We start from the raw sequence: 26,487 nt of genomic DNA on the forward strand, positions 1-26,487 counted from the left end.
AGCTATTTTTCTGAGGAAATTATAGATGGATTGGGGTGGCAGCAGACCAATGGCTTCACCCAAAGCTCAGCTAATGCACCACCTTGAGATTCTCAATCAGTGGCCAACTATTACCAGACATGCAGAAGAAAGATAAGAAATGACTGATTATGATCCAATATAAATTTGAGTCCTGGTGCTACAGTATCTTAAATGACAGATAGATAGATAGATTTTTTTTTTTTGTTTGAAGACTAAATTGTTAAGAATCCTAAAAGTGGCAGATGCGCTGTACTAGCAAAAAAAATCAAAATCATCTTGTCTTCACCCTAATGGCAAGTCTTTAAACTTTTCATAAGCAAACATTACAAGTTTTTTAGACTAACACAAAACCTCACATAACACAAGTTCCATTAATTATTTCTGCCAAATCATGGTTTTTGCCAAACCACACTGGAAATATGGATGAGGGCTTAACAGACTAAAAATAGAAATATTTAATAATAGTTACATTGTAGCCACCTTTAGCAGCTGATCTTATCTTTACAGACATTTAATACACACATGTAATATTATTACATACTATTTATATTACTACATGTCATATTATTTCTGAAACTTCTGAAACTGTTTGGACTGATAGAAAACTTTGCTCCAAGGACATCTGATTAATTATTTGATGAATAAGCTATTTCAGTAAAATATACTTATATCAGAGTTAACAAAAACTTGTATCGTCTAACAAAATGCAAGTAAGGAAATTTTTAACATGTTTAGTCTACTGAAGAATGGTGAAATTCATTGCATCCTTTATCTCTCCAGGCCATTATTTAAAAAAAATTTATCAGAATACTAGAAGGATTAAATAATCATCTTAGAAGGGATGTTTTAAAAATACAGCAAACTCTAGGAACACAGAACCATATAAATCGTCTGGGTTACTGAAGTCTCTTTCACTTATACTAATGATCTGGGGACAGATGCAGATATCAGGATAGGTGAAATACTTGTTTGTTTGTGTAACTTCCAACTGAAGAAAAGCCAAAGTTTGACACAGCATGGCTTAATGGCTAATATGAAAAACATCTATTTTTTAATGAATCAAAGTTGGGACAAGTATTGTCAATTGCCAAGACATTTAAAATTGTTGCTGTAGTATTACAAAACTAAGACACCCCTTAACAGAGATAAAGGGAAACACTTTTTACCAATATATCATTCAGAACTTATGATTAAAGATAAGGGCTTCTATAAATCTCATGCATCAGAACACAGCCTCATTTTTTGACAGAAACCTCCTTCATCAGCTCAAGAGTAGCTGGCTTCAGTTACACTGTTTATTGGCCCTCATAATGCTTCATCCAGCCACTACTATCAGTGCAGCTCACTACTATAGGATATTGTTTACTAACAGGTGTACTGAGGCTTAATGTATTCCCAGCTTATCAGAAAACAGCCTAACCACAGTTTTTACCTTGTTCCTTGATAAAGCTTATCAAGCATCAACTTTATTCATTAGCTATAAGCCCCAAGGTGGGACATCATTCCATATTAATACACCAAATGTATTGCTACAGATTCGGTGGGAGTTCAGACACCCATAATCCACATGGATTTAGTCAGTGCAATCGGGGAAGACAGAGAAATGCAGCCTACCAGCCTCTGCTGCTGAGTAAACTGCAGTACTCTCCAGTCTCCACCAAAGAGTCCCAGGGACTGAGATCAGAGTTTTGGTACCAAAATTTAGGTGACCACTGGACCTGAGTCCAACCCAAGTCAAACCTGAGTATCTATAATATATTCCTTCAAAAACATTGTTTTGCTCAGATGTGGAAGGATCTCACCTTAATACTAAGGGCAATTACTTTTATCAAGCCAACTTTCAGTAGTACCTTGCCTGCAATTTGAATACTGAAACAAGAATAATGTACCACTACTTTGCCCTGAGCAGACAGCAACTACAAATTAAAAGAAAAAAAAAAAAAGAAAAAAAAATATTGTCAGAAGTAGTCCAGAGGTGTTCTCTGCGCTGGGTTTAGACTCCTCAGACGTACTGTGTCGCGTAATGCCTTGGACAGCCTGGTGTTTTACTCTTATTAATGCCTAAAGACGGTTCTTTGCAGCTCTGTATCCTTTTATACAAGTTGCTGTGGCAGCATTTTCCAGAGTAGTGTTGTTCCTTTTCTTGTTCTCATGCTGTTGTACTCGTTGCCTTGCACCTGGCAAACCTCAATAATGTTGTTGTGACAAGTTCTCTTGGGAAGCAGCTCTCACTGGCATGAGAGCCAACCCCTTCCCCTTCTTCTTCTTCCTTGAAAAATAAGCTGTTTAAAGCCTTGATAAATGTTTAATAATACAGGCACATAAAACTTAGCAGCCAACGTGCAACATCTGCACCAGTGTTGCACATTCCAGTCATTACTAACAGGGCTGTGAATGGGAACAACCACAGCTGGTGTGGCAAAAAGACGAGAGAAGGTGGGGAGGAAGGGAAGTGACCTGGAAGACATGGTCATGTAGGGAAAGCACGAAAGTCAAGAACTCTGAGTGCACCTCTCCCACAGCATAGACAAACACATCCATGAGGCAACTACACAGCATGTATCTTCAAAGGGCAAGAATCTGTAAGCCTGAAGTACTGAGTAACACAATGACAGCCAAAATATAAACAGCGGTTTCAAACTGAGTTTTGAAATCAGAAAAACACATGCTTAACTGAAACACTGTAAGTCTTGGTCCTTCTTTAGTCAGTGGGCATACAATCCTTTCCCTAAGTGAAAGCTGACAGAAGGGAGAGCTAATTGAAAATATATTTTCTTCTGATGGAATGAAAAATTCTCTCTTTAGGAATAAGGGCCCCCACAGAACAAAGGAATGGACACAAAGTGATGCCATGCCAGAGACACGTTTCAGTGTGCTCTTCATACAAGAATTATGTTAAGCCTGTCCCAGAAAGGACATCACTGTGCTCACAAATATATTGCCATTAATACATTTTAAAAATCCCTGTCCTTTCAAGCAACTTAAAGGTATAAAACATTATGGAATGGAGAACTGTTGCTGGAGAGAACAAACATGAAGCAGTCGCATAGTAAAACAGTCTAGAGATTCCTTCACCTTCATGTAGGGGTGAGCCTTTCCTTAGCACCTATTTACCATTGTGTCTTTAATGTAAAGACTGGTTACAACTGCTCTAGGAGCAAAAGAAAGGTAACACTCCATTTTTTCTGCATGATTACTTCTAGTATTCACCTCTGTATTGTTTAGAAAGACAAAAGGTCCCATGGCTTCAGAGTGAGACACATTAATCTACTGTACCAGAAGGAATTACACAAACTAATACAAGAATTCAGCACTGGGCCTACCTCTCCCCTTTATACTCTTTTCAAAGAGAGTAAACCCAGCAAATTTTCTACAATAGCTTTTAATTAAACACACATTGTAGAGTACATGGCAAACATTTATTTTATCCACGAAGAGAGAATAATATGTTTTGGTGCTGTCTACATCTAACACAACTTAATAAGGCAGACTTAATCAGGTCTTTACATAACAAGAACTCAATAAACAGATTTTACACATGTAAGAAACCCAGCTGAGTAGAAAAGATCTGAGGTTAGCATGGGTAGTCTTTCACACATCTAAACAGAACAAGGCCCAGAGTGCCCTACTTTGAAAAGATTTCTATTAACTTTCACATGAATAAGAACACAAAAATAGCAAGCTCAAATTCCTTAAAATAGTCTTTCCTGTTACACATTTCTTTCTTCCACTTTGTGGCTGTTTTCCCTACTGAATGGCTCCAGATAATTCCTAACACTCAAAATGTGACAGCTCAGAAACACAGGTGTTGGTTCAAACTAAAACTAAAAATCCCGAATATTAATTCCCTAAAACATGAACCTGCTTATCATTTACAGTTAATCATATATAAAAATATTTTACATGCATTTATATGTTTAAAGGTCTGATTTCCCATGGGCCTGTTCTTCTGGAAATTAAATTTATCATTAATTATTAAATCGGTATAATTGATAAAACCAGTTTTCTTAAAAGTGTGATTAATTTTAAAAAGTTTCTCTCCTCAAGAAAACACCAGCAATGCCTTGGTATGTCAGCTCTTTCTACTATATTAGCCAGGATTTGTAACAAGAAGAATAAAATAAAACGGTTTATTAAATCCTGAACAATCTGGAAAAATTCTTCTTGTGGGGAAAAAAAGTATGCTATTAGCATGTTTATATTTCTACATAGCTTGAAAATATGTTTCAAACACACAACAGATGTTCTGACGTTATTTGACATGTTTTAGGTTTTTTAACCAATCTGCAGCCCCATCCTCTCTAAAAAAGGCAGCTTAGCTGGGATTTGCCTGCAATTTATCAGTGAATTTAGATTGCATTTGCAACAGTTATATCAGCAGCTGCCTTGGCCCATCACCAGACCTCAGTCACTTCTGAAACCTTTATGTAAGCCCTACACCTAGCAGTTTTAAAACATAAGTGTCATACTTCAAATGGTAAGAATATTTTAGACTTACTTAAGAGGTTATAAAAGGCAGGGAGATAGTATTGATTAATATTTAAAAGCTACAGGTTATCACTGAAACATTTTTTGCCTCTGGCTAAGAATTCTGTTGAAAAAAACCCATGCTACATTATGCAGATGGTAAATTGTAGTGCTTCAGACACCATAAAATTTTAATCAACACTTAATGTAATTAAAGGAAACATTGGGAAGAAGAACTGCTAAAAGAACTTTATTTATTGTTTTAAGGGAAGGAAGTGAAAGCAGAGATTGCTATTTCTAAAAGTTATTCAGCACACTATTTGCTAATAGATTTTATATAAAAGTATGCAAGAGTTCCAGAATAAATATGTGAACTACATACTCTTAATCAGGACTCAGCTTAAGAGAACCAATTTCATGTTCAGACTATGCCCAATAAAGCTCAAAGATGGACCATACCGTCGCACTTGTTGGATCTGGGAATGCTCTAGCTGCACCATCCTGCTGAGGCTCACATGAAGCAGCAGAGTGGTTCAGTCCTGATGCGTTTGAGGGTCCAGCCTCAGACCTCCTGGATGAATTGACCTCTGCCTACAAGAAGCACATATGTACACTTCACAGACAAGATCAAAGTTGCTCCAAAAAGATCTGGCTTATTGTGGAATGTGTATTTTATTGTAGAGAATATGAGGCTTACCAAAATGTAATAATCAGATGTGCCAGTTGCATCTCAATCACACAGCAATACGTTAAAGAAATTTTCATTCTTTAAAAAAGTCTGCAAATGTGCAGTTTAAAAAACAATTTTGAAGTTTGTTTGCACGTAAAAACAAATACAACATTCAAAAAAAGCACAGATGTAGAGAGCAAAAAATAAAATTCTTTAGAAGATCCAGGACATTATGTCAGAATAACACCATTTTTAAAACTTGTGTTTTGCATGTCCTTAAGACAATGCTGACCTACTGTTGATACAAGTGAAGTAGCACAGCCTGTTTCCCCACAAGACTAAGGAGCGTCTTGTGAGTGCTAATGTAATGTGGCTATACTCGTTTCAGTACCAAAGTTGCCTCACAGACAGAGTGGGCATATATGCATGACACTACATTGGGTAGTATATGCATACCAATGTTCAGTATTTAAATTTCAGCACAGAGTAAAACAAAAAATGTATCTTATGATACTGCTTTCGTATACATTTACAAAATGTCTACTAGGCATTATTTCCCAGAATTTAGGTTTCATGCCTAGGAAATCTGAGACAAGAAATCAGTAGTATCATGTAGGAGAACACAAACCCTAGTATACAGGCTAGCAATAATCTCTTGGGAATGGAAAAGTACGTACCATTATAGTGCTGAACTGAAATACTTTTAAAATCGACACATTTCAAATAAAAAAAGAAGTCATGACCAGACCAATTTTTATCAGTAAGCAAGTCACCTCCCAAGTCATGTGTCTAGATCCCAATTTATTACAAGGACGACAACTTCAAATCTAGTAACTGTCTTCAAATGCAGATATAAGTAGTGGTGGTAGTAGTAGCAAGAAATACAAACGGTGTATTAGAAAACAACCAGTTATGGTGACAACAAACTGATAAGATCACAGTATAATATTCTTTCATTATACTATTTAGTGTGAGGAAATTAAGTTCTCTCTTTCTTGATGTGTATTACCTCAAGAGAATCCAAGAAATGTGGCACCGAAACAATCTGGAGATGGATTTAACATTTGAAAATTTAGAAGCTGACAACACTGCTTTCCCCTTGCATTTGACTATTATGAACAGTAATATCAGACAGGAAAAGTTATGATTCAAAAATGGATCATCAACAAAGCAACACAGAATTACGAAAAATTTAGACTGGAATAGACCTCTAGATGTCCCTGGACCAACTCTCTCTAGAGTCATGTCCAGACAAGTTTTGAGCATCTCCAAAGCTGGGGATTCCACAGCCTGTCTGGGTAGTCTGCTCCAGCAATTTGAAAACGCTTCTTTCCTACATTCAATCATAAGTTCCCTGGAACCTGTGAGTACTGATTTTCATACTCTTCCTTTTTCCAAGATGAGCTTATTCAACCTTTACTGTTAATCTCTATAAAGGACTACAAAATGTGCATATGATTTACTTTAGTTTATGAAAGTACTAAGTCTAGTATCTAGACTGAAGTCAGACTAACATTCAAAAGATGACCAACATATTTAAACATAATAATGATGGTGAGCAGAGAATTAATTTTACTGCAAAATATGCTTTGTAACGGCAACATGAAGGTAAACTACACTGTTCTACAGTGATACATATGCTATCAGTAATTTCTTTTTCTTTATCCTTTTTTAAGCAAAATGGAATTTCTGTTATATAACACCTAAAATGCAGAAAAAATTTTGGAAGTCAATATAAAACTAATACAAAATATAATTTTCTATTAAAACAGACAGGAACAAAGGTGGATGTTCACAGAAGCAGGAAAACCGTAATGAGAAAATGTGTTGGATTTTTTTTCCCTCCTGAATTTCATATTCCTATCTCAATACCACACATGGGGCTTTTTTTTAAATTACCACTTTGTTTAAAGCTGGTAAGAAACACAATAATCCTGGGATCACCTACACAAAGTTAGGAAATCTCTTCTTTAAGGATGAAGCTAATGCAGAGTTTGCTAGTATGTTTGCTAGTAGAGAGACTCTCCACATTATACACTCAATCAGCAATCTGATGTTAAATCTTACCCCATAAATTGACATGAAATGTATCCAAATGATTAAAAACTTCTGTATTTCCTGCTAGTAATTCATACTATTAGTTTATTACAAACACATCAATTGAACACCTCAGCCTAACATCAAACAGATAAGAAAGTCAAGCAAAGCAGAGAAGCAGGAAGCTTAAAAAACCCCAACCCCTAAAATTTGATTTGAGATGGGAAGAAGGATGCAATCAGAGGACAGAACTGTTTTACCTTACTAAAAAAACCCCACAACGGATTGTAAAAGGCTGTAGAAACCTAAGAAATTTGTTCATTTTTTCCCTGACAAGTGCTTGTTCTTAGGAGGTGGTGTCAAGCATATAGGTACATGGAAAGCACCAATGTTCTTTAAAGACTGATGTCCCTAAGTCTTTCATTTTAAATCTGAAAAAGGTATGAAATGTAAGCTACGAATTTTCTCTCACAGAAGAAGCCCAAATAAAAACATACTCTGATATTTCCAGAATTTCTCTGATGAAGATTAGCAGTTCTTATGTAAAAATCAATCCTACAATTTTAAACCCCTATATATTTTTAAAAAGCCAGGAAAAAGCAGTCCATTGCTTCTCCAAGTAGCTCAGCTTTAGAACTCTGTCCCTCTATCTCATCTTTGTAGAATACTTGGAGATGTTTTTATCATAAGCGTTATGGCATGAGAACATGCATGTCCTGCAAAATTGGCAGGAATGCTCAGAAGACGACCATCTTTGCTTTCATGGCACACAAAAAAAGTAAAAGTAGCCTTTAGGACAGCGTTAGAAGAACATGGGTGACAAAAGGGGACATATTGCCAGCCTTGGCCTTAGTGAGGATGTGCTCTGCACTAATGCCGCATTGTCATAAAATAACTGTAGCTCCCTGCCCTCATGCACAGTAGTCTTCCTCAGTGGCTGACTTCAGAGTTTAGTGGTAAACCCAGTGAAAAACAACACTGTGCATGCAAGACATGCAATTCTCTAAGGAATGTATTTGTCTAAACAAACCTTGCTTTCACTGAAACACAAGCTAGAGAACACATTTTTCGGTCACAGCAACTTCCATACCAGAGTTCAACTTTCAGTATCTTCAGATAGTAGCAGAGTAGTTCAAAAGAATTTGCAACCATTTTTCAGTAGTAATATGTTTTATTCCTTCCATAAGCCAAAAGGGAAAAAAAAAAAAATCACAAAGGTAAAAAATTTAGGTTAGCTCTGCCCAAACTTTCCTAGCACTTTCATGATAAGACTAATTCTGGAGAATTCAATCAAGTTATTAGTGTCTGAAAATAGGGAAGTAAAAGGTAGTTTTTACCACACTGGTCACCACTAGAATTAAAATTAACCAATCAATGCTTGAGATGCACAACTTATTAACTAGCAAATTTCAAGAGATCCACTCTTATTTTTCTCTTTCAGACTATACCAAGAAAACAGGCTTCCAAATAGCCATAGATGAAGGTTTTCTGAAATTATGAATGTTTCTGCGATTTACAAGTTTTTCCTCAGTATTTTTTTTCTAATTTTATACAAGAGAGATAAAAGTTTAAACAGTGACTTCACCTTGAAGCTAATTTGCCTGGCAAGTTCTTTAGCCTCCTTGTCTGCCTGGCTTGACACGCTTCCAGATGTCAGTGGTAAGAGGGCTGTCTTCATAGACGTGCCACACATTTCACAACAGAAGTCTTGTGACCTGCCCACAAATGACAGAATAGCATGTTCTCAGTGTTCCTGTGTGCTTGTTTAAACAAACTTTTTGCAGAACAATCCATACAAAGTCAAGTGGTGGCAAGGCCAGTAGCTTAGAAACACTTCCCTCTGCCTCAAATCACATTATCTTGAAAAAATATGTTGACAATTATCTCTATTACTAACACAAATTCTCTCATGTCATTTAGGAAAGTATTAACAACTGACTTACATAACACGATTATTTATACTTTATTAATAATTTCTTACAATTAAAAAACCTATTTTATATCTGCAGCAAATAAAAATGATAAGTGATAAAGATTTAACTATTATTACAAATGTTATACTGGATCCAGGAGCTTGCACCTCCAATCCAGGAATTTCGGTTTCTAGGAAAACCTTACCTTCCCTCTCTTGCACGCATCATCGGTATATGGGGCACACTGCAGGCAGCTCTCCAGGCCAGTGAGGAACCGTAGAGCCTTGACAGCACAGTATCAAGACCAACCTGCCCCACTGACTCACTCCTGTTACTGAATGCCACTGAGAAGAGTCTGGTTCTGCCTTCTTTACAGCCTCCTTTCAGATATTAGTACACATAGATATAATCCCCTGAACCTTCTCTTCTCCAGGCTGAACACTCCCAGCTCTTTCACTATCTCCCTGTATGAAACATGTTCCAGCCCTCAATCACCTTTGTGGCACTGCACTGAATTAGCTCCAGGAAGTCCTTATCTTTCTTGTACCCTGACCTGGTCACAGCCCCGACCTGAACCCAGCACTCCTGGTGTCTCACCAGTGCTGAGTACTGAAGTAGGATCACTTCCCTCGACCGCCTGGCAATGCTTCTCCTCATGCAACCCAGGACACCATCAGCCTTCTTTGCTGCAAGGGCATGCTGCTCCCTCATGATCAGTTTGGTCTCCACCAGAACCTTCCCTTCCAAGCTCCCTTCCAGATAATCAGCTGGTGTTATTCCTCTCCAGGGGCAGGACTTTTCTCTGACATTCCTCCAGCCCGCTGAGGCTCCTCTGAATGGCAGCACAACCTTCTGGCATATCAGCTACTCTGCTCTGTTCACCTGCAAACTTGCTGAGGGTGCACCTCATCCCAGCATCCAGGTTGTTAATGCCACTAATGATACTGAATAGCACTGGCCCCAGTAATGACACCGGGAATACACCAGTAGTGACCAGCCTGCAGTTGGATATTGTGTTAGTTATCACAGTCCTTTGAGCCAGGCAGCTCAGCCAGTTCTTAATCCACCTTACCGTCCCCACCTACCTAGGCTGTACTTCATGACTGAGGATAAGGGAAAGAACACCAAAAGCCTTGATAAAGTCCCTATAAACAACACCCACTGCTTTCCATTTGTCCACTAAGCTAATAATTTCATCATAGTAACCTCATCTTAAGCTAATTTCCTGGAGATCATTTAGAAGCAGTTGCTTCAGAATTTTGTCATTATTTCATTATTATTATTATTTACTTAAGGGCAAAGATACATTATTGTCTTGGTTGTTTTCTCCCCCACTTACTATCAATTCCATCATACCCACTTTCCCTCCATGCTGCAATTAGTACAGTATCATAATGTTAATTACATCTCCAAGCCTGAATTTCCGACAAACCTCTAATATGACCACACAATGCTGGAAAGAACAGAGCCCTCTCAAAAGTATTTTGTTTGACTGCAAGTTCCAAGTTTGCACAATATTCAGAGAAAAAAAACCAACTACATATGCAAGGCATCAAACTTGTTTTATATTTGGAATAAATGCAAGATAATAGACTGAAGTACCTTATTTTCTACTCAATGCATTACTCTAAAAGTGAGTGAATATATATGTACCTACAGTAACAAACTTAGCACTTACTTCTTTGCAAGAGCTCTTCTTTCTTCTGGTGTGTAATCTAGAGATCCTATTGCTCCTTCACCTTTGGTTGGCATAAAACCAATGATGGCTAATAAAGCTGTTCTTACTAAAATGGGAAAACAGAGCTATAAACAAGGTGGCAGAAACAACAGTCATGTAATCTCATTCTACACTCATAAAAGTTGCAGCTCTGACTGCAAAACTTCATTCTGCCAAGTCAATTTCATACAAGCAGCTCTGGTTTGGTGGTTTTTTTTTGGTACACTGCAAGGCTTTCTTAGTTTTGTTTTAACATCATATTGTAAATAAAGAGAAGGCCATCAGCGAACAGAGAAGAAAAAATCAATTGTCACAAAAATGTTCCAACAAGAAGAGTGTTCCATACTTTAAAAATGATCAAAAAAAGGTAAGGCAGAACTGGCATATAAAGGGGAGGGGGACAGGGAGGGGAGGGGAGGCAGGGGGAGAAGAAGAAGGTAAGAAGGTTCACAGGGAATTCTTTTTGTGTGTGCTTTCTATTAGACATTAATTCTGCACTTTACCGTATACATGCTCAGTGTTTTTCTTTTATGTAAAGTATCACAGAGTTTGTTCCTTTTATGTCATCATAATAGGGGAAGGAGCTCACTTAAAATATTAATAACTGCTTGTAACAGAATTGTCATCTAAAGCATCTCTCTTGACAACATCTATACTTGGATTTTGTTTTAGAGAAGTAATGAAATTTTAGAATTCACTTTGCTAATAGATTTAGTAAACAAATACCACATCAAAAATAAGTACCACAGAAAAGAGACAGGTATTTACAACTCCTGTTTAGAAACACAGCATTTTCTGTGCTTTTAAAAAACGTAAGAGACCTAACTAAAGTTGAAGAGTGGTCTGCTAGAAAACTCCTAAGATCTTACCAACATATTTTAAAAGTGAAACTGATATGTCAAGAAATAATTGATATATTGTACTCAGCAAAACTAAAATTACTTTAACACAAGCATATTGCCTTGGATGAACTGTGCCAACTCTCAATTTCTGTGTAATAGTGTTTTAAAAAATAGAGCAGATTCAGTTATTCTGAACTCAGACCACATTATCTTTCCTCTTAGTGCTCAGAACCACACCATTAGACTTGAAAACTCCCCTTTATTAATATTCAAGCTGGCTTTAGTGATCATACAAAAACAGGGCAAAGTAATAGCATTTATTTTCATAAGAACAATTTAAATATCCACAAAGAATATTCTAACAGTCTGAGAATTCTTAATGCTTATGCATCCAAGTAAAGTAGAGCTTACCATCACCCCTCAGTTTCTCAACCCTGGCTTTTACTTAATATCATTTCCAAATCCATCTATTTTGCTCTTTCATAACCTTACATTTGACAAATTCCCCCACAATTTTACACCCCCAAAATCTGTCTCCTTTTCCACTATAAATATTCTTCATGAGATTTTTTTAGTTTAAGAAACAAGTAGTTTGACAGGGGTAACATTTTCCAAATAATTGTTACTTACTACTCCACGAAGGCTGCCATGTTTCAGGATGATGCCCTGAGATGCTTAAACAAATTTTCTTCCCCACTTCAAACCTGCCATTTGCCTTCAAAGGAAGAAGGAGGATACAAAAAAACATGCTAGAAGTTAACTCTTGAGTTTTGGTAAAAGTTGTAAAAATCATGATCAAAAGAATTCCATATGCAAACAATATGTGACAACTGTATTACTGCCACCTCACAAAATTGGCATTCAGCTTGCTGAACACAGAACTCTGTCATCTGACTCTGTTAGTGCATTAAGAAAACCTTCTACAAAACTATGCACAAAGGAAGGCCTTTGCCCCAAACTACAGGTCTGCCTTCCTACATCTGTGCAATGTTTTCAACAGAAACCCAGCGGGCCCATGAGGAGAACAAAATGTTAGACAATCACATCAGCAATGTGATTTCTCCCGAAGGAAAAAACTTCAATTTATTAGGCATAAAGCTTCATGCAATTAGAGATTACCAAAATCATCTTGGAAGATTTTGGATCTTCAGTTATACTGTACTATGCAACCTTTCTTACAAAAACAACATTATGTTAAATGCCAAGAATCTCTCTCTCTCTCCACCTATGATAAAACTGATGACATGAAAATGAAAAACTAGTAAGCATGCTTACTTACCGTCAGCAAAATAATGCTGGGTGGTTTCATGGGATATTCAGGTGGTAGCACTATTCGCCCATGATAAATCCCTCCATCAAAATCTGAATCTGGTGGGCCTCTAACAGTGAAGTGCCATTCAAAAAGATTATCCTAAAATGCCCCCATCAATCGAAGAAGTGGAACAAAAAAAAAAAAAAAAAAAGGGTTTGTCACAGAAATAGACAACTCAATGCCATTTTCTTGAACAAGGACAGGCTGAAGAAACAGTGCTCAGCAGAAGTTTTAAAAAGTCAAAATCAAGTGGAGAGTTACTAGAATGCAGCACTAAGGATATAACATTATAGTTTTCTGGTAATTTTCTTACACAGTAATTCGCCAAAACCCTCAAATTCATTATCCAAATTTTTTACGCTAGCTGTATAAATTATGCCAAGAGTTTTATTACCCCGCAGATGGAAAACTGAGTCAATGAAGAGAAAACTGGATCTTTGCCTCAGTTAACAGAAATCTCTGGAGAACCAAGGGGAGACCTACACCAAGAAGAACACTAATGACAGCCTCCCCAAAGCTCCTTCTGTGCCCAGGTCAACACAGGGACTTGACTCACACCCCAGAGAATTCCTATTCTTCCTCTTCCACTAACAGTTTTGAAACAGCTACTGTGCCTTATTGCACAACAGGTACACTTTGAAATTTAGAGTATTATTTTCATTGGACATATAAACAACTTCTCTTTAAACATTATTTCTTTGGGGTTTTGAGCTGGTTTTTGTGTAGCAGAACTTCTGCTGCCAATAACTTCCCAAGTATTTACAAGCAGAACAACTCCTCCTGTTAGGACAGGAGCCCAAAAGAGGCTTGTTGCCAGTGAACGAAATCCCTCAGCTAATCCTAAACACTGGTATTACAGCGTTGGGACTGCCCACCTAGTTACAATTTTTCAAGTACAGGAGATAACTGTTAAGATTTCCAGCATTTCCTTTCATCTGCCACTGTTCTCTTCCCAGTGAGACACTGTTCCAATCCAGAAGTAAGACCTTCATGTAGGTTACAAATAATAGCAAGAATTAAACCTTTCATTTCACCACAGGAAGGGGAAACAAGGTACAGATAGAAACTAGTAGACAATAAGGTATATTTTATAGCATCTAGGAACATGCATCATTACGTGAGCATGTTTAGCATGTTATACATTTCTGCAAACAGCTAAAAATCAAACCTCCCAACTGATACCACAGGACAGTGCCTTTTTTTAATTAATCCAGTGAAATTAGAAGGGTTTTCTGTTTAAGCTTCTAACCACCAGAACTTCGTTGTCCTCTCAGCCCAAAAACTTAACCGGGTGTTTAGGCAAGAAGCTACTCCTTACATGAAATCCCTCTCTCTTACAATGCATCCAGAATTGCACACATTTATGTTTTTCACAGGTTTTCTTAAATGCAAAACAGCAATCCTCAGAGATCACTTTGGGTTAAGTATTTCAGTGAGCAACTCAACAACTGAGCCCGATTTCAGGTTTGGGTACAAAAAACTTGACTTAAATATTATGTATTTACACAGTCTTGGAAAGGAGATGGGGGAATAAACACATCCATGCCATAAAACTACTCAGGTGCAATGTAAAACTATTACGTACTTTCACCAAAAACCTGGAACTACAAAACCATTGAAGTTGAATTCTGCTGCTGATTTCCATCATAGGGAAAAAAGAGGTTTGCTAGCACTTAAATATGTACATTTTAAATATATATGCATTTTAGAGAAGTATATATTAATTAAGAGTATATGTGAATAAAACTGCCTAACTACAAGCTCTTGCAAACATATAGAGAAACAAACCTCCAAAGGCTGTGCATGATAATGATCTGTAGGATCCTTCAGTTCCGCAGCCTCTTTCATCAAACGTTTGACAGCTGAAAAAAAAAAGGCATAAGACATGAAAATGAAGAAAATAAATTAATATGCATTGCATAGAAAAATACATAAAACATTTCTTGAAGACCTCTACTCAGCTAACTAATCTTTTCCAGCATATTCCAGCTTCTTCACTAGAGTTCATAATTCAAGACACGATATAATTACTTACGATGAATAAAACTTAAATGGGTTATACAAGCATAAAGTTATGAAAAATATGTTGCATGGTCACAGAGTTTCTCAATACTGAACACTGGGACTGAAGTAGTTTTATATTAGTAACTGCACCAGACAGGAGGAAAAACATACATATCATTAACAGAGTTTCAGACTACAAGATATACACGGCTAACAACCTCAATATTTTATGATACAGGACATCAAAGATGTGCATCTTTAACAACTGCTGAAAAGCTTTATCCTGATACCTCCCGTAACAATTATGTGACTACTCCCTGAGTTGTTCAAAGGGAGGTCACAGTAATACTGGACAGAAACCAACACATCACCAGTTAGAGGAGATGAAGTTTTTATTTGGTTTGGAAACACATATGCCTAGCCATAAAAATTTACCCAGGGCCTCTGCAGTTGGAACCTGCCACTGAGTGTGAATGCCCAGGTATTTTTCTATCATAACTTCAGGATAGTCATTAGTAACCTTCTCCAACCTTCTACTTCAGAAATACCAGCATCATCTGTATTTTCTGCATCTCCTTCTTCTGGCCACTTTGTAAGCTGCTACAACACTTGTACTTCCAGGTGCCCTCATGTGCACCATACATTAATGTCTAATAAAAAACTCTAACCACCCCACAGAGGAATTTTCCTTCCAGTCTACTGTGAGAAGTTCTTTTCCTCCTTCATGCTTTTGGACAGCTATAAACAATGGCTCAAAGTTTGAGAATTTCACTTCTTACAACCCAAAAAGAACAACGATTATGTGGAAATTTGCTGCCGCCAGTTACCCGAGTTATGCTGCTGCCACAGGGAAGTGTCAATTAAACAATTTACAAATCCCACCAGGTCACGTCACAGGTAGCAGCATTCTGCTGAATAACAGTTTGTCTCTTTCATCTTCATTAAGGTTTACCAGTTCATTAGAGAGGAATAATAAGATAACCAGTCTGGACCAGAAAAGGCTTTGGACTCAGCATTGGCTCACAGCCAACAAGCCTGGACACTTGCCTTCAGAAGAAGAGTGGCATGCACCAGGATGAGCTAATTCAGGAGCAAACACCCCATGAAGCAAAAGGGTGACCATGAGAAAACTGAGAATATATGTAACGAAGCCTAATAAAGACAGAGCAGTCATGGACAAGGCAGACAACTGTTTCTGAGATTTCCCAGCTGAGGCACCAAGACAGAAAAGAAGAAATACAGTCTCCCATAACAGCATCATGTGCAGTCACCCATGTTCACTGCAGGAAAGCTATTAGAGCATAATACTATTCCACTCTTGGGGCATGAAACACAGCAAAATCTAATTTAGCTCTCATATACCACAGAGATAATTTGCTTATAAGAAGTTTTCAGTATTAAGCAACCCAGGACATCTTAAAAATCTATCAGGTGACATAACTTCAGCCTTCCAGTACCTGAAGAGAGCCTACAAGAAAGATGGGAAAGGGACTTTTATAAGAGCATGCAGCAACAGGACAGGGGGAATGAGAGTAGATTTTGATTAGATATTAGGAAAAATTTCTTTCCTGTGAGGGTGGTGAGGTGCTGGAACAAATTATCCAGTGAAGTTGTGGATGCCCCATCCCTGGAAGTGTTCCAGGCCAGGTTGGATGGAGCTCTGAGCAACCTGGTATAATGAAAGGTGCCCCTACCCATGGCAGGGGGGTTGGAAGCAGGTGATCTTTAAGGCGCTTTCCAACCCAAGCCTTTCTATTATTCCATGATTCTAAGCAGCACATGTGTATGCAGAAAGTCTGAGAACTGGGGTTGTCCAGCCTGAAGAAAAGGCTCTGGGGAGACTTTAGTGTGACCTTTCAATACCTAAAAGATGCTTGTAAGAAAGAAGAAACTTTTTACCACAGCCTGTAGTGACAAGACAAGAGCCAATGGTTTAAAACTCAAAGAGTAGGTTTAGATTGGACATATGGAAGGAATTCTCTACAGTGAGGGCAATGAGGCACTGGAACAAGTTGCCCAGAGAACAAGTTGTGGATGCCTCATCCCTGGAAGCACTGAAGGTCAAGTTGGACACGTCTTTGAGCTGCGATCTAACTGAAAGTGTCCCTGCCTGAGGCAGGGAGGCTGAACTAGAAGACCTTTAAAGATCCCTGCCAACCCAAACCATTCTGTGCTTCTCTTCCCACATTGCTGAAAAATGCCAACTGAGAGGCTGCAAAGAAAAGCCTGGAGCAATAAAGGTTCATTCTGAGGACATGTGATCCAGTGAAGAAAGCATGAAACTGTTTCTTCTTTAAGCACTGCTGCAGTATTCATGAACACAGCTCCTCCTTTGGCTACCAAAAACTGTGGTGGAAGAAACAAGCATAATTCACAAAGTCTGCCTTCAACAAGTTATGGTATTTCAACCCAATTAAGTCACACTGAGTCACTGAGTAAACATTTGGCAATGGCAATTCTGAAAAATCAGAATGGTTTGGGCCCATTTGAAATAAAGAATTGCAGACTATCAATGAAGTCAAAGAGTATCACTAATTCAGCCAAAAAAAGAGAAGTCAAGACACTGAATTTGTCTAAGACAGGTTTTAGAGACACAATTATCAATTTATTTTTTAATGTGGCATAATCATCAGCATGAAAAATAACCACACTTTCACAGATACACTCAGCAACACTTTATCAATGTTCATCAAAATTAAATGCTGAGGAAATTAAGTTCCTGGACTAGAGATTACAGGAGAGTTCCTACCCAGCAGGAAGTGTGGGAACTGTCTACTGCCCTGAGGAGGAAAGAGAATACTACAGGTCAGAGACTCTGCCTGACAGCCTGCCTCTTGTGTTACACTGAACTTATCAAAATTTTCTGAAAAGCAAAATATGGATATTAAAAATCTGAGAATCAAATTTAAAGCCCCCAGCATGCTTTAGGATTGAGTGGTGGAATAACAATTAATGAACAGAATCTGTACAATATATGCATATATGATTCGTAGATTTATTTCTGCCAAAAGCCACGTCCAGTCAAATTCCACTTTCATCATCACTTACTTTAAGCTACCCTGAAACTTCAGTTCACACAACTGCTTCTCTTGGATATGTCTGGAAGTCACATTCAAGTACTCCTGCTATGTGGAGCTGGCTATGTGCCCAACTAGACAAGTCTGCACCTAGTGGCTCAGGACACCTTCTGGACACAGAAAACGCAAGTGATCAGTCTTTGTAAATGTCAGTATTATTGCTTAAAGGGATGACAGGATTTGAACATCCACAGTGTTCTCTTAGTAAATCATTATGCCTTTTCCTTAGAAAAAAAAAAAAGAAGGTTGTTCATGACAGTATCTTCCTCAAATGCACAGCAAACCTTTCATTCTGAAATGAATTCCCAAACCAAAATTTCAGTTGTACTGTTTGAAAAAGGAAGTACATAATGAACAAATAAATAATGGAATCCAAAACAGCTGGCATAAAGCTAGAGATCGCTCAATCTTTCAAGTTGACTTACCTAATCTGGGGAAAGAGGAATAAAACAACTTGACAGCTTTTACTGCTTTGGCAAATGTTTCCTACCTTTTTATTTATGACGGCTATTTTTTTTTTCCACTTTAAGCAAGATTTAGAGGTCTACTCAGAAGAAATATAGAAGAAGTAGTAATTTTTCCCTATGGCTCTGCTGACCAAAACAGCACAAGTAAGGATGCAACTTATTTACTGAATACAGGTTTTCCAATGAAAGTAAAACTCTCATAAAACCCTTCATCTCAGAGAAACTTCTATAACTACTCAATCCACTTAAGCTATTAGTAAAACACAGGTCATCTTTGTTACATGTTTGTCTATTAATGAGGCTACTATCTACAATTACAAAAAACAGACAACAATAAGAAAAATTTTAAAAATTGAAATCACATAAACCATTTGAGACAAGCATCAAGTCCCTTCAATTACATGCATGTGTCATGGGTGACATGTTGGGAGAGTCTTCTTAACTCCAGCTGGCTTTGTTTTCTTCCCCCCTCCACTCTATTGCCTCCTCCACTCTATACCTGACCATCAAGCCAAGAGTGCCTGACCCACGGCTGGTGTAACCATCAAGTGACTGCAGAGGTCAAAGTGCAGAGAGTCACCTGCTGAATCACCAGTCCCCACAGCAGCCCAAAGTACCAGGGAACCCAAACTGCATTGGCATTCAAAAGAAAATCCCATTTACTAAAGGTAATGTTTAAATTTCTTGTAAGGGGAAAAAATAACAGTGAATCACACTGTCAGTAGTTCCACTGCATAAAGAATGGATCACATCACTAAAAAAAGTTAGGATTAAGTTCATGTGTAAAATACACAGGATTTCTTGTAAGATGACAATACTTGAAGAGCTTTGACATTTTAAGCAAAAAACCCCCACCTTTAGTGATGTGGTCACTGATGCATGTAAGGAAACATATTTAAAGTCAAGAGTCACAGTACCTCTTTGATATGGAAAACAGTATTTTTCAATAGTGGTTTTTTTTTGCTGGACTCTGTAGAGAATGGCTTATTAAATCTAAACACAAAGCAACTCTAACAGGTTCACAGCGACCCACACAGTGTCACCAGGTACCTGTGTGTTACCTGTTCCTTCTGGATGTGATTCTCCTGGACAGCTTAGAACCTGTGAATGATGTGCAATCATTTGTGAACTAAAAATAATAGAAGAGGGGAAAAGGGGGCTTGAGACAACTACTCTGAAATACCAATTACAACCCTTTTGCAGAACAGAGTGTTAAATGGTATCTACTCTAGAAATTAACCCAAGGTACCATATTTTCAAGTGAGCTCTGTATCACTTGAGTGATACAGTGCTTTTCTCCTCTACCTCTGCATTCCTTCTGCCTATTCATGAAGCCCCCATCTTAACCCTTCCAAGTTTGCACCTGTCTTTAGATTTTTGAGCTCCTGTACATATTTTTGTATGTTATTTCACAAAAATGTGACTATATTTTCATAAAAATTTGCACAGTAGTTTATAGTAAATTAATTTTGAATCAAGACTACAATTAAAGTTTCATTAGGACCCAGATACCTGATCCTTCTTCACAAAAAAAAAAAAAGCTCAAACAACATCCCAGTCACAGCCAAAAATAAAATCCCTGGAAGACAGACAAAGCTTCAGTTGGGCAAGTCCTTCAAACCACTGATGAGGAGAATATACTATATATTCTGTACCTTTAAATCTCTTTTACAAAGTATTCCCTACCATCTCTGTGATGGGACTACACAAATCTTTGCTCTGACAACTCAGCAGCCATGCAAAGATGTACAGATACTTACACATTTTTCAGTCTTCTGGCACCAGAAAGACAGCAGTAGAAGAAGCAACCCATAATGCTAACAATCCTTGCCATACTACCAGTGATCACCTTATCAAAACTACATCCTCCTGTGCTAGAGGAATGGGCAAAATGAAGAAGAATTAAATTTTCAGTCTCAATCTCTTGAAAACGGTGAACAACATAATTTTAAAATCACCACCTATAGTTTCCACATGATTTTAAACATCATGAAGTACAGAACACTATTCTTCATACTAAAGAAACCACACTTCTTTGTCTAAATGAAAGCAAATGGAGACAATTAAGTTGCTGATCACTGAACGTCAGTACTGCTGTGATGTTCTTTATTAATCAAGTTCCCATTTTATTTTGATCTCATGTACCAAGACAAAGCAATTGTTCTTACAAAACCAAAATGTCTAACTGCAGAACTGGAACAACTGTCTGGGGCAGCCATAGCTTCCAAAATTGCTTTTATTTTCAAATTTGATGTTTTGGTTTAACCCCACACAGCTACTAGAAATTACACAGCTGCTTGCTCATTCCCTCCCAGTGCTCTACTCTGGTGGCAAGGAGTATCAGGAGTGAGAAAAAGTAAATCTTCTGGGTTGCGATAAGAACAGTTTAATAACTGAAGCAAAGTAAAATATAAAACTACTAATGATAATTTTAAAATCATGATAATAATGGTAACGAAAAAGAGAGAGAGAAATAAAATCCCAGAAAAACAAGGGATGCTCACCACACACTGACCAATGCCCAGCACATCCCCCAGCAGCGATCAGCCCCTCCCAGCCAACTGCCCCCAGTTTATACTCTGGGCATGACATTCTACAGTGTGGGATATCCCTTTGGCCAGCTCAGGTCAGCTCTCCTGGCCATGCTCCCTCACAGCTTCTTGTGCCCCTCCTCACTGGCAGAGCATGAGACACTGAAAAGTCCTGACTCAGAGTAAGCACTACTGAGCCACAACCAAAACATCTGTGTGTTACCAACATGATTCTCATACTAAATCCAAAACACAGCACTGGACCAGCTACTAGGAAGAAAATTAACTCCATCCCAGCTGAGACCAGGACATTTCTTTGGCAGTTCCTTCGACTTCTGCTACAAAACAAATGGAACCACCATTTCTGAAGAAAAAGGCCAGCTGTTTTCCACCCTCAGGGTCTCAGATACATCCTTTCTCAAGACCCATAAGCCTCCTGAATAGCTGCTTTACATCTTCACAGCCTCACATACATTCTTTCACACAACAAACAAGCCTCCTGTACTCATACAAAGTATTAAAAACTATTAAAAAAACCAAAAAAACCTTTAAATTAGTCTTGTCTTGCTTTCCTCTCACCCTCAGAAACAGCCAACCTTTAGTACTCATTTCCCTCAGGGCAGCAGCAAGTACAGTACTCTTCTTGTAGTTGCAATTCAAAACAACTGGTTTTTTTGCCGTTGTTAACAACGGGAGGTTAAACTTACAAAATGCAAGGTGCTTGTTGAACACACTAAGATCAAACAGTATCTTCAGCCTTAATAAAATTTTAACATCTGTTCAACTTTTTGTTTTTAAACAATCTATCCTTATTTCGTACACAGAAGACACTAAGCAGCACAATAGCTACTCGCTACTTCCTATTTGCTCTGTTTTGTTAAAAAAGAACTGACGTGTGCTTGTTGGCACAGAACATTTACTTGTACAAAATATGGAGTGGAGAAAGAAGTACAGTTTGTAGAAAAAGCCGCAATCTTATTGAAGATGACAGCTAAGACGATCACAATCTCAGCATTGTTATTTTTCCTATGCCTCCAAGATCCCAAAGCACTGCCCTGGGCAAAAATGCAGGACAGCTTGCCATGCCTCCCTCCACGTGCTCTCCCTATGCCTCCAGTGCCCTTGCTAATCAAATAATCGATGAGGTGGTCTGCTGAAAACAAAACAAACCCTGCCCAGAAAAAAAAAAAACAAAAACCCACTGCTGTTTGTGGGCTCTGTGTGAGGCACTGTAAGTAGCTCTTCATAATTCAAGTGTCTGTGCTAATACCAGCTCAGATGCCTGGTCACAGCCTACGCAAAAGCGAGAGATTGTCACTACAAGAGCAGTGACTACAAGATTTGGTGTCTGATCTTACAGCAGGCTAAGGGTCACAGCTCTTGGGGAAAAAAAAAGTTAAGAGATTATTCCAAGTAGCTGTCTTATAAATTTCAGAAAATAGGGATGTTCCTGAAGCATGAAGAGGATGAAGTCTGTGCTTTAGTCAGCTGAGCTTTAATATTGATGGGAGAGGTTTATCAGCCATGTGGTAGCAGGTTGATATACACTGACTAAACCATTTTGAAATCCTATGACAGAAAATAGCCTGCCCTTTTACAAGTGCTAAAAATACACACAAAAATATGAAGTAACAGCTTACAAGGCTTTGCCTTATTGAAGCAATACAAAGAAGCCTGAAGTGTGAAATTTCATCCCTTCCAAAATTACCGGTCTTTTTGGGAAGAAATAAAAAAGAAACTCAAGTTCATGGGCAGTGTGAGAAGACAGCATCATGTGAATTCTTCCATGGCTCCTTGCTCTTACAAAGAGTAACTGGCAGGAAACAGGAGCCACTTGGCCATCCCAGACCTGCACTGGCCACGGCCTGTACCTATGGCAAACTGAGACCTGTCAGAGCTGCGCTGCCTCTCATCGACACAGATGTGGTGTGCAGCGGAACAACGTGCTTTGTGTTGTGGAGAGTTACCATCTTTCAGATATGTTGGGATGAACTAATATTAGCTGTAGAAACAGGGATAAGGATGAAGATGAACACATTGCCTAGGAGCAATCAGCAGCAGGACAAAGCTGTGCAGCAATATCGCTCTTTTGTGGTCTGCTTGAGAGCACACAAAAAGTACGGCACTGGAGAGCCTAAATGATACCCACTCATCAATCTGGCCCAGCATATTCATAGAAGAGGAATCCAGGTATTAACCACAGATGAACCTCAGGTGCTTCATAATTCTACAGCAGAATTTGGCTTAAAAATAAAGATCAATTAAAAACACATGTTTCTTTTACCAAAATTTTCCTATTTAAAGTGTATTTTCACCTATAACATTACATTAAAGCAACTTATACTAAAAGGGTTACTAAGATTTGCCCTTTTAAAAACTACTGAGCAGATGGAAGTCACCATTTGCAGTTTGCTCAAGTCCAAAAGCAGATTTCAACAGTAGAAGCCTCTTGTACAGGTACAAAACGATTACTTTTTCCACTCTGTCTCAAGATAGCATGTTCCAAATCCCTAAAGCTGACCTAAAGGTTAGCAGCTTGGTTCTTCCTCTATTACAGGCAAAGGAACAACAGGCACAAGGACAGTTACTTGTTCTAAAGCCCTAGAAGGCTCAGTTACCAAAATAATCCCTTTAGTTCGGAGATGACACAACCCCTTGAAATAGAAAATATGGTGGACTTCTTTTTATGTATTTTAGTGCATTTACATTAATTGAAACCACCTTAATATTAGAATATTCTACAGTTCCATCTTAAGCCTGTAGTCGAATGGCAAGAGTAAGATACCACCACTAAACTGCACATGTAACTGTGTAACAAGATCAGAATTTGTAAAACATGCACAGAACTATTAAGTAATTACATATGCTTATCTACCTGGTTAGCAAGTAAAGTGCCAGACTAAAAGCAGTGGCTATACATAATTACAGTCAACTCATTTTAATGGACAACTGTTGAAGAAACAATATTTATTTAAAATATTTTTTATACTTATTCAACACCTTTCTGCCCATCTGTTCAGTGAACGATTTCACACATATTGACTATTGAAATCAATATTTTAAATCGTTATAGAGGTTTTAAAAGTTATTCATATAATTTATAAACTGTCAGTATCTATATAGAAAAAAATAGTTTAATATATTAATATGCAACCAAACACGTTTAATTGGGAGAAGTAATATTGATCCATTGTATGAATTATTTGTCTTTGCTGCATAAAGTTCATTTTGTTATAGAATAACACAGGTGCTGAAAATTAATTCCAGTAATTTTCTCTTGAATATACGGGAGACAAGTAACAACAAAGGGGAAGAACATTTCTAAATTAAGCCACAAGTATTTGTCCTCTCCACCCAGATCCCAGGTGCTTGTCATACAGCACACCACCGCTGTTTCCCATGACGTGGCGAACCACAACTAGTGAGCATGTTTGTGTGGCCTTGTAAATTCACATATGGCACACATCCTGCATGTCTCCCTAAAAAAAGTATTCCTTCCTGATATTTTAAATGACAACAAGTTCATCATTTGCTTAGTGATTCTTCTTATCTTTGGGTTATGCAACTTGGGTTGGGTGAGGCTAAATGACATAATTTAGCAATAGACACATCATCTGCATGAGATATGTTTGTAAACAAGCCTGTCACTGACATTTGTAAAGTACAACTCACCGTAACATTCAGTTTCTCCCCACCTCCCACGCTGGTAACAGGACGGTATGATTAAAAAATAAAGCCACTATTCATCATAATAACATGAAGCCGATAATGCCTATTTCTCAACAGCTGGTTAGGGGAAAGCAGGGGCAGGACAACAGCCGACACACAAACCCGACCAGCCCTTACAAGCTGCGGATGAGGTTTTGCTTCGGCAGTGTCAGGCCTCTGGCTGTGCAAGCAGCTCTCAGAAGGTGAAGCCCTGGCACAGCCGGTCAGAAGCCACTGCTCCAACACAGCCATACGGGCAGACATTGCCTGTGCACTATTTGCTTCCTAGGAATCAAAACCTTCCCTTCTAGCGCTGTTTCTCCAGGCATCACCCACATCTCTTGAGGCGTCCCTCTCACTTCAAGGATTCAAAGGAAAGGCCAGGAGTTACAGGCATGAATTTTAACATGCAAACTTGTCAAACCAGACATGTGAACAAACACAGACACACAAGTGAATAGAGCCTGTACAGCAACACTTCTGCAAAACAAACTGACGGCACACAGGCCAAGTTATCCTTGGCAGTCTGTCCCCTCACACGCACCTAGTCGGAGAGGAGGCGATGCCCCGGGGAACAGGGCACGGCCACCTGACTAAACGTTCAAAGGTACGTTTCCACGAACCACCAAAAAATGCGTGGGCACACAGACTTGGCGGTCAGGGTGTTTTGAACCGAATTACAGCTCGGAGGAAGGTTTCAACGCCATCGCACTGCGAAGGCTAGGCGAACCGATCCCGGCCGGCCTCCGCCTGAACGCCGCCACCGCCCCGGCGCAGGGGACCCGCCGCCGCGGCCCCCGGCCCTCCTCCCGGCCGCGGCCTCGGCCCCGGCCCCCGACCCCTCCGCGACCCGCGGTAGCCCCGAGGCGGGCGCGCCCGCCCGCAGCGGCCTGGGCAGCCCGTGAAGGAGCGGCCGCCACCCCCGCCCGGCCCCGCCGCCTACCCGGGCTCTTGAGGTTGTACCGGGCCTCCATGGCAGCGGGCACCGCTCGCTCCGTCCGCGACGGCTCCGGCGGCGGGGGCGGAGGAGGAAGGCCGGGCCCTGCCGAGCCCGCCTCGCCTCAGGACACTCCCCTGACGTGGCAGCGGCGGCGACAGCCCCGCCGTGACCGCGGGGGGAGGCACCTGCCGCGCCGGCACCGCCCCGCGCCCGGCCCCGGAACCGCAGCCGGGAGGGGACGCGGTGCTGCCGTGCCCGGGCCGCGGTGGCTGGGCCAGTGGCAGTGTCCCTTCTGCGTCCCGGCCCGGCTCCGCCCCGACCCGCAGAGGTGATGGTGCCTCTGGACCTCGATGGGTTTGAAAACTGGGGGCTCGGAAAGGGGACTTTCAGGACCCCCACAGACCCAACGCCCACCCCGCCCAAAGGACTTCACTATGAGACTTAGTAGGATCTTGTTTCTTGGTTTTCAGGATCATGAAAGACTGAAATGGTGTCATACGCCAATGATTATTATTTTAGGCAAGAATTACCAGCAAGAGTGTGACTTGATAGCCATCCTTTCCATGCCACAGTGACAGAGGGATATTTGTATCTACAACTGTTTCTCTTCCACCTGGTTATAGGCGTAATATGCTTGGGATAGCACTTTTAAGAATATATTGCTAAGAGAATATCTAAATTCAAGTGGTCAGAATCTCAGGAGTCTCTGTTTCCTTTTGATTCAGTACAAGCTCTAAATAAGAAAAAAATGTGCTTGTCCTCATCAGAACTTTGAAGCTCA

At 39.3% G+C, this 26,487-nt stretch overlaps 1 protein-coding gene across 2 annotated transcripts in view; it reads right to left on the reverse strand.

Moving 5' to 3' along the window:
* The window catches only part of UBE2J1 (ubiquitin conjugating enzyme E2 J1), a 28,934-nt gene extending 3,090 nt beyond the window's left edge, over window positions 1-25,844 (reverse strand). Inside the window, exons 1-7 of one of the 2 annotated variants that reach the window (XM_048297951.1) lie at window positions 25,710-25,838; window positions 14,768-14,841; window positions 12,947-13,078; window positions 12,298-12,382; window positions 10,787-10,892; window positions 8,781-8,910; window positions 4,948-5,079 (exon numbers count right to left, since the gene is read on the reverse strand). In XM_048297951.1, the coding sequence (XP_048153908.1) occupies window positions 4,948-5,079; window positions 8,781-8,910; window positions 10,787-10,892; window positions 12,298-12,382; window positions 12,947-13,078; window positions 14,768-14,841; window positions 25,710-25,740 (690 nt within the window). In that variant the 5' untranslated portion in view covers window positions 25,741-25,838. Of the gene's footprint in view, window positions 1-4,947; window positions 5,080-8,780; window positions 8,911-10,786; window positions 10,893-12,297; window positions 12,383-12,946; window positions 13,079-14,767; window positions 14,842-25,709 lie in introns of both variants that reach the window. The other variant, XM_048297952.1, reaches the window with a different exon arrangement.
* Window positions 25,845-26,487: the final 643 nt, after the last annotated feature.

The sequence above is a fragment of the Corvus hawaiiensis genome, chromosome 3 (assembly GCF_020740725.1).
Source record: "Corvus hawaiiensis isolate bCorHaw1 chromosome 3, bCorHaw1.pri.cur, whole genome shotgun sequence".
Taxonomy (NCBI): Eukaryota; Metazoa; Chordata; class Aves; order Passeriformes; family Corvidae; genus Corvus; species Corvus hawaiiensis.